Below are 8,874 nucleotides of genomic sequence, written 5' to 3' on the forward strand. Positions count from 1 at the left end.
GTGATAATGTTGTGGATATTATAATTAATGACATAAACCAATATGTGCATGAGTGGTTGAATGGAAAACAAATTTGCTTTTATAAACTTTCACTCAAATCACAATGAAAATAGAAGGAGTGATGTCATCTTGAGGACATAAGCCGTAGTATTTTTAATAATCTCATATTCATGTGAAAGCTAAAGAGTAAAAAATAAGGACTGAAGAAGAATTAATGCCTTTGAATTATGGTGTAGGCTAAGAATATTAACTATATCATGAACAGCCAGAAGAAATAATAGATCTGTCTTGGAAGAAGTACAGCCAGACTAATCCTTGAAATTGAGGATGGCAAGACTTTGTCTCATGTTCTTTGGGCATGTTATCAGGACAAACCAATCCCTGGAAGACATCCTGCTTGGTTAAAGAGAAGGTTAGAAAAGAAGGAAGATCCTCAACAAGATGATTGACATTGTGGCTACAATAATGCACTCAAATATGACAAAGATTATGAAGATGGTGCAGGACCAGGTGCCATTTTCTTCTGTACATTGTAGTCCTGCCAGTTATCATGTCTTCCCTCAGTCCTCCAGCAAGCTATCCTATAGCTTTGCTATGATTTCGGGTTTTGCTGGTGTCTTTTGGGGGGAGGGGGCGGCACATTGAGGTATTGGGAGTCAAAATAGAGCCACAATCAACACACTTGGTACCAGCCAGACAGGAAATCAGGAGATGTACTACCATGAAAAAGAGAGCTGGCTTACAAAGGACATCCCACAGAAAGAGAAAGGGCCACGGGAGGAAAAGAAAAAGGCACAGGCTGAGCTCAAGGAAGATGAAAAGCCAGCGACTGTTCCTGCCCATTAGGAGATAAACGAATACGAGCAGGCACTGGCTGCTAAGTCAAAGGCCAAGGACCCCTTTGCTCACCTGCTCAAGAGTACATTCATGTTGAACAAACTGGGAGGAGGGTAGAGAGAATAGTGCAACAATGAATGAATGGAAACCCAAAATCTCTGTAAAAGTTTATGAAAATTAATAAAATATAGAAAAAAAACAAAAAAAAAACAAAAGAAGTGAGCAAATAGAATATGGAGATTGTCATATAATATTAATATTACATGTAAGCAAAATCTGGTAAAGACTATTTTAAATTAGTTAGAATGGTACATTGACAGGAACTGTCAGAAATTCAAGCTGAATTCAGAAAAGCCTGTGGCACAAGCGATCATTGCTGATGACAAATGGATCTTGGCTGAAAGCAAAGAATGTCAGAAAGGTATTCATGTGTTTTGTTGACAATGCAAAGGTACTTTACTATATAATGTATTATGGAAATCTGAAGTCTCTATAAACTTTCATTAAAAATAATTAAAATAATAAAGCACATTTATAAAAAGAAAATACCTAAATCAAATGAAATAATGTTTCCTGTTTATGCATAGTAAGACTGAATATAGTGAAAATGACAATCCTACCAAAAGCAATCAACATATTCAGTGCAATACCAATATAGATACCAAATTCATTTTCAAGGAGATCGAAAGCAAAATTGTCAAGTTTATTTGGACAGGAAAGAGACCCCAAATAAGCAAAACACTCTGAAAACAAGAATGAAGTGAGAGGCATAGCACTCTGTTATTTCAAAACCTACTATATAGCTGTAATAACCAAAATACTAGTACTAGTACAATGACAGGCATACAGAGAATCAAGAACCCAGAAATTAACCCATTTATCAATTTTACTGATGTCACTCTAATTCGTCATCCAGCTTCCGGATGTACCAGAAGTAGTTGAAAAGCCTATGGCTTGGATTAGTCCCACCTTAGTCTTCAAACTAATATTGTTTGTCTTTGGCACTCTGGAGACTTCCCGGACAACAAAGTTTTCCAATGCAGTATGTCTTTTGATTTCTAGACGGTGATGACGACGACTACTACTACAACCAGAGATGTTGATTGTGAATCCAAGTAAAATTAAATCTTTGACCACTTCATTCTTTACTTCATCTATAAGGATATTGCCTATCACCAATGGTGAGGATTTTTGTTTTCTTGATATAGAGGTATAATCCATACTGGTCTATAGTCATGTGCTTCAAAATTTCTTAATTTCCAGAGCTGCAGATTATTGGTGTTGTTGTTCTTGTTATAAGCTGTTGATTCAACTGCAATTCACAGTGACATATAAACAACGAATCTGAATCTTGTCCTTTTCTCGGTCATCCTCATCATCTCTGACATACTTGGGCCCATTGTTATAATCATTGTGCCAAACCATCTTGTTCTGGGTCTTCTTTTCTTGCACTGACCCTCCACTTTTCCAAGCACAATTCCCTTCTCTGAGAATTTGGACTCCTGATAAACATTCCCAAAGTATGTGAGATGTAATGTCACCATTTTTACTTACAAGGAGTACTTTGATTTCTCTTTCTCCAAGACGGACCCATTTGTTCTCTTGGCAGTCCATATGGTATTCAATAATCTTCTCGAGCACCACACCTCAAAGGCATCAATTCTTCTGTAATCTTTAGTCACTCTCCAACTTTCTGATACATAGCAAGTAATTGATAAGACCATAGCTTGAATAAAGTACACCTTAGTCTTTAAACTAGCATCATTTCTCTTTAGCACTTTGAAGAAGACCTTGACAGGAGACTTTTCCAATGTGACTCGTATTTCATTTTCTTGATTGTGGATTCAAGTAAAATAAAATGATTGACAACTGCAATCTTTTCTCCGTCTACGATGATGTTGACTGTTGGCCCAGTGGTGAAGATTTTTGTTTTCTTGATGTTGAGATGTAAATCCAGCTTCTACAATGATTTGTTCAGCACACAGATCGAATAAGAATGGAGAAAGATATAACTCTGATACATACCTTTCTTGATTTTAAACCATGCAATGTTCCCTTGTTCTGTTCTTGGTGTATGTTCTTGGTTTTGCATGAGCACAGTCAAGTGTTCAGGGATTCCCATTTTTCTAAATGTTAGACAGGATTTGTTGTGATCCACAAAGTCAAATGCTTGAACACTGATAGGCATCCTTCTGGTATTTTCGGTTTTCCACCAAGATCCATCTGTCATTAGCAGTGATGTATCTGGTGCCATGGCCTGTTCTAAATCCAATTTGAATTTCTGTTAGTTCTCTGTCATATGTTAGTTTTTGATGAGATTTTCTCTAATGCTGATGCCATATTATTCTTCATATAATCCAAATTCTCAGATTATTTGCTCAGCATATAGATTTAATAATTTCAGTGAAATAATACTACCTCATCACACATAGTTCTTGATTTTAAACCACATGTTGTTCTTGTTATTATGTGCCATCAATTTGACTATGACTCAGAGTGGCCATTTGAACAGTAGATCCGAATTCTGCTCTAACCTGAGCCAATCTCACTGTCTCTGACACATCTGTTCCTATTAGCTCAGTGATTGTGTGACTTCATCTCATCCAGGGTCTTCCTCTCCTGTGCTGATCCTCCACATTTCCAATCAATGATGTCTTTCTCCAAGGACTTATCCCTCCTGGAAACATGCCCAAAGTATGTTTAAAAATACTTTGAAGAAATATTAAAAATACTTAGACAAAGTTTAAAAATCCTTGCTTCCAAGGAACAACCCTGTCTTCACTCCCTCCAGGACAGACTTCTTTGTTCTCTTGACAAGCCATGGTGTGTTAAATACTCTTCTCCAGCACCACACTCAAAAGCATCTACTCTTCTGTCATCCTTATCATTGTCCAGCTCTCTAATGTACAGCAAGTAATTGAGAAGAGCATGGCCTGAATCAGGAGCACCTTGGTTTCCAGACTGACATCATTGCTTTTTAGAACTCTGGAGAGGTACTTTTCCAATGCAATTCATCTTTTGATTACCTGACTGCTAGTGCCAAGAATGTTGATTGTGGAGCCAAGCAAGCTGTAATTGTTAACAACCTCAGTCTGTTCTCCATGTTTAATGGTGCTGCCCATTGGCCAAGTGGAGAGAACCTTTGTATTCTTGATGTTGTACTGCAAGCCATAATGGAGACCGTAGTCTGATCTTCTGCAGTAAACACTTCAGGTTCTCCTCAGTTTCAGCAAGCAAGATTGTATCATCTGCATAACACAGGTTGTTGATGAGTCTTCCTCCAATCTACATTCCTCCTCATAAAGCCTAGTCTCTTGAATGATATGTTCTGCATATAGATTGAAAAGTTATGGAGACAGGACACATTCCTGATGCACTCCTTTCCTGATTCTGAACTGTGCAGTGTTTCCTTGCTCTGTTCAGAAGATTAGTTTCTGATCTAAGTATCGGTTTCACATAAGCACAGTCACATAATATTCCCTTGTTCTGTTTTAATGACTGCTTCTTGGTTTATGTGCAGGTTTCTGCATGAGCATAATTATGTGTTTAGGAATTTCAATCTTTTAATATTTCATCTATAATTTATCTTGATCCATGTAGTAGAATCGTTTTCATAGTCAAAGAAACACATTTTTATTCTCTGTTTTCACTCAAGATCCATTTTACACCAGCAATGATATTCCTTCTTCCACATCCTCTTTTAAGTTCAGCTTGACTTTCTGGCAGTTCTCTCTTGATACACCATTCTAGTCATTTTCAAATAATTTTTGGAAGATCAGCTATGATGTGATTCCAATTTGACACCAAGTAACAACAACAGCATAATATTATGTTGTATAGCCATCCTTTGGAATGTGTGAAAAATATGTATCTCTTTCAGTCAGTTGACCTTATCAGTGAAAACTTTATGAATAGTGACTTGACAGTGTTGTTAGGTGCCTCTGAGTCAACTTAACTCATAGAGACCCTATAAACAACAGGTTTAAAGCTTCTCTGATTCAGAGTCATCTTCACCATATGGTTGAGCCTATTGTACAGTCAGTGTGTCAATCTATCTTCCTGAAGGTTTGCCTCTCTTTCACTGGCCCATTTCCCCAGCATGATGTATTTTTCCAAGGACTGACCTATCCTTATAACATGCCAAAAGTAAGTGAGACATGCCTGTAAGGAGCACTTTGCACTTCCTCCAAGACAGATTTTTTTATTCTTTTCAAAGTCCATAAGATATTCAATATTCTTGAGCAAAACCACAAGTCAAAGGCATCTACTCTGAGTGAAGAATGATGATGCTTGAAAGATAATTTTGACACTCAACCTAATAAATTCATTCTCTTAAAGCCCCTTATAAATTGCTGAGAGGAGAAAAAACATGATTGACAAGCAGAAGTCAAAGGATCAATAAAGGCTAAACTCTTTTTTCAGCCATATGATCAACAAGTCACATAGCTGATCATTCTTTGGACATTAGCATTCTATTTTACTTTTTGCTTTATAATTTTGTGTCATTTTCCTACTGCAAAGTTTCCAGTAATGGTATAATCCTAAAATATTTAGATATTCAAGGCTCTTCATGATCAACCTTTGACCACCATTTCAGGAATGTTCTCTCATTCCTTACTGCACTCATCATTTCCTGAAGATGTTCCACATTTCCCATTTGCCCCTTGGCTTATTCTGTCTCCTAAGTTTGTAAAAACTAACCCATAGATTCCCTTGTTTGGTTCTTAATCTTCCTTGCTATATGACAGCTTATTTGTTGAAAATTTGTTATTTATTTATATCATCAATCACTTAAAATTTTTTATTGATTTGCATACAATAATTTGTTTACATTGTGTTTCATTCGTGCACATTGTGAACTTTCTTGTTCCCTTTCCCCCATCATCATTCACTTTTATACAATCTTTCATACACATTGTTCCATTAATGTACATTTTGTTTTAAACAATCATTTCTGTATATTGTGTTTTATATAATAAATTACTATTGATCTGGTACTTTTCTCTCCCCATCTCCTGAAGCCCCCATTGCACCTAACCTATTCCTTTACACACCCACACCCAGACCCACACCCACCCCACCTCCTCACTAACCTCTGCCTGAGAAAAAATGAGACAAAGAAAATATGTCTATTTAAATTAGAAAATAGGAACAATATATATGTAATTACTTAAAGGGGAAAGATTCACCAGGGACCTGAAAAGAGCAGGTAATGGTGGGCATAGTCCAATAGTGATTAATTTTATAAAATACAATGTATGAGGATGATTGTATGAAATGTCTATGAAGAATACTAAAAAGGGGAGAAGAAATATGCAATAGGAAATCACTATGACAAAATTATTACAAAAATTAATTTTATAGCAAGTAATTGCAAAGACAATGTCCTGAATCGGGCACACCTTAATCTCTAGACTGACATTGTTGCTTCTCAGTACTCTGGAGAGTTTCCTGATAAGTGATTTTCCTAGTGCAATTTGTCTCTTGATTTCCTGACTGCTTGTCAAGAGTGTTGCTCACCAACATCCAAGATACCAACTTTTTAGGTCTTTCATTACAAATAAATTTTACAGCCTGCGTGTTCAGAATGCTTGCTCTGAGCTGAGTAGTCTATTTTCTATTTGTGTCTTTGTACCTTTAAGCAACGGAAGTCACAGTAAGAGGCCTAAAGGTGCCCTGTACCTTTAGGCAAGTGATGTCACAATAGGAGTGACCCAAGCTTTCAGAATTTCCACTTTGTGATGCCCTCATGTCATCACGTAGTTTCTGAAAGTGCCTTTTAAGACTCAAAGGCAGACTGGTAATGTGAAGCATTTTTGTTGGTTTTAGATCTCCATCCCGCGCTTTGTTGAGCCCAGCTCTGGCTCCAGCATCGGCCTGTGCTCCAGCACTCACACTTCTCTCACGGTAAGGTCACGGCCTGTGGCTCTGTGAACAGCCACACAGAGATGAACCCCAGCGCCCCCAGGTATCCCAGGGCCTCTCTCTACGTGGGGGACCTACATCCAGACGTGACCGACGCGATGCTCTACGAGAAGTTCAGACCGGCCGGGGTCATCCTCTCCATCAGGGTCTGTAGGGACATTGTCACCCGCCGCTCCTTGGGCTACGCCTATGTGAACTTTCAGCAGCAAGCGGATGCTGAGCGTGCTTTGACCACCATGAATTTTGATGTTATCAAGGGCAAGCCAGTCCGCATCATGTGGTCTCAGCGTGATCCAGCGCTCCGTAAAAGTGGAGTGGGCAACATTTTCATAAAAAATTTGGACAAATCCATTGATAATAAGGCACTGTATGACACATTTTCAGCATTTGGTAATATTCTCTCATGTAAGGTGGTTTGTGATGAAAATGGTTCCAAGGGCTACGGATTTGTGCACTTCGAGGCACAGGGTGCAGCCGAAAGAGCTATCGAAAAAATGAATGGGATGCTTTTGAATGACCGTAAACTATTTGTTGGGCAATTTAAATCTCGCAAAGAACGAGAAGCAGAGCTTGAAGCCAGGGCAAAAGAGTTCACCAATATTTACATTAAAAATTTTGGAGAAGACATGGATGACAAGCATCTTCAAGATGTGTTTGGCAAGTTTGGACCTGTTTTAAGTGTGAAAGTAATGACTGATGAAAGCGGGAAGTCTAAAGGTTTTGGATTTGTGAACTTTGAGAAGCATGAAGACGCACAGAAGGCCGTTGATGAGATGAATGGACAGGAATTCAACGGGAAACAAATTTATGTTGGTCGAGCTCAGCGAAAAGTGGAACGACAGACGGAACTTAAGCGCAAATATGAGCAGATGAAGAAAGATAGGTTCATCAAAAACCAACGAGTTAACTTATATGTGAAAAATCTTGATGGCAGTATTGATGACGAACGTCTCCACAAAGAGTTTTCTCCATTTGGTACAATCATTAGTGCCAAGGTTATGATGGAGGGTAGTCGCAGCAAAGGATTCGGTTTTGTATGTTTCTCTTCCCCAGAAGAAGCCACTAAAGCAGTTACAGAAATGAATGGTAGAACTGTGGCCAGGAAACCATTGTATGTAGCATTAGCTCAACGCAAAGAAGATCGCCAGGTTCACCTCACTAACCAGTACATGCAGAGAATGGCACGCATCCGAGGTGGGTACAACCGAGTCATCCACCGCTGCCAACCAGCACCTTACTTCATGGCAGCTTTCCCAAGGATTCAGAACCGTGCTGCATACTACTCTCCTACCCAAATTGCCCCGGTAAGACCACGTCCTCGCTGGACTGCCAGATCTTATCCATTCACAAATATAGCCGGTGCTACCTTCACACCTGGTGCCAGACTACCATTTAGTGCGGTGAGACCAGCTTCACCAGTTCCACGATGTGTTACTAATATATCAACACAGGCCGTGGGTCCCCATCCTACAAATGTGGCTGCTGCAGGCCCTACTGCTTTTGTTTGCACTTTGCCTCAGGATGAATGTGCTGTGAGAGCTGACAATCTTCAACATCTTAATGCACAACCACAAGTTACCAAGCAGCAGCCTGCTGTTCATGTACAAGGTCAAGAGCCTTTGACTGCTTCCATTTTGGCATCTGCCCCATGTGAAGAGCAAAAGCAAATGTTGGGTGAAAGGCTCTTTCCCCTTATTCAAGCCATACACCCTGAATTGGCTGGTAAAATCATTAGCACGGTGTTGGAGATAGATAATTCAGAACTTCTTCATATGCTTCAGTCTCCAGAGTCTCTTCATTCTAAGGTTGATGAAGTTGTAGCTGTACTACAAGATCACAAAGCTAAAGAGGTTGTCCAGACAGCAGGTAACAGTGCCACTGGTGTTCCAACTGTTTAAAATTATTGGGGACGTTAAAGAAACTCGTGCTTCACTGAAGAAAAAGAACTAAGCATCGAAAACCTTAAATATTGTGGGGGGGGAAATACCCACTGCAAAAACATAAAATAAAAAAAGGAAAGGAAACTTATGCAGTGTTCATTGTTTATCCCTCTTGTCTTTCCAGTCCTGTTTTATAACAGTGGTTTTATATAGTATCTATCTTTATTTTATT

The 8,874-nt window shown here is 38.9% G+C and overlaps 1 protein-coding gene across 2 annotated transcripts; it reads left to right on the plus strand.

Annotated features, from left to right (window-relative positions):
* The first annotated feature begins 6,785 nt into the window (after positions 1–6,785).
* LOC102868673 (polyadenylate-binding protein 1-A-like) lies at positions 6,786–8,660 on the plus strand. 2 transcript variants are annotated; one of them, XM_006889914.1, is made up of 2 exons: positions 6,786–8,121; positions 8,338–8,660. In XM_006889914.1, exons 1-2 carry the CDS (start codon positions 6,786–6,788, stop codon positions 8,658–8,660), a joined length of 1,659 nt encoding a protein of 552 aa, XP_006889976.1. The 2 variants fall into 2 exon arrangements, with proteins under 2 accessions (XP_006889976.1, XP_006889975.1); XM_006889913.1 differs by having other exon boundaries at positions 6,786–8,660.
* Positions 8,661–8,874: the final 214 nt, after the last annotated feature.

This window comes from Elephantulus edwardii, unplaced genomic scaffold (assembly GCF_000299155.1).
Source record: "Elephantulus edwardii isolate Elephantulus edwardi_28Jun2011 unplaced genomic scaffold, EleEdw1.0 scaffold00083, whole genome shotgun sequence".
Classification (NCBI taxonomy): Eukaryota; Metazoa; Chordata; class Mammalia; order Macroscelidea; family Macroscelididae; genus Elephantulus; species Elephantulus edwardii.

Coding starts and splice junctions, on each gene's coding strand:
- LOC102868673 (XM_006889913.1), top strand. CDS start 6,786: ATGAACCCCAGCGCCCCCAGGTATCCCAGGGCCTCTCTCTACGTGGGG.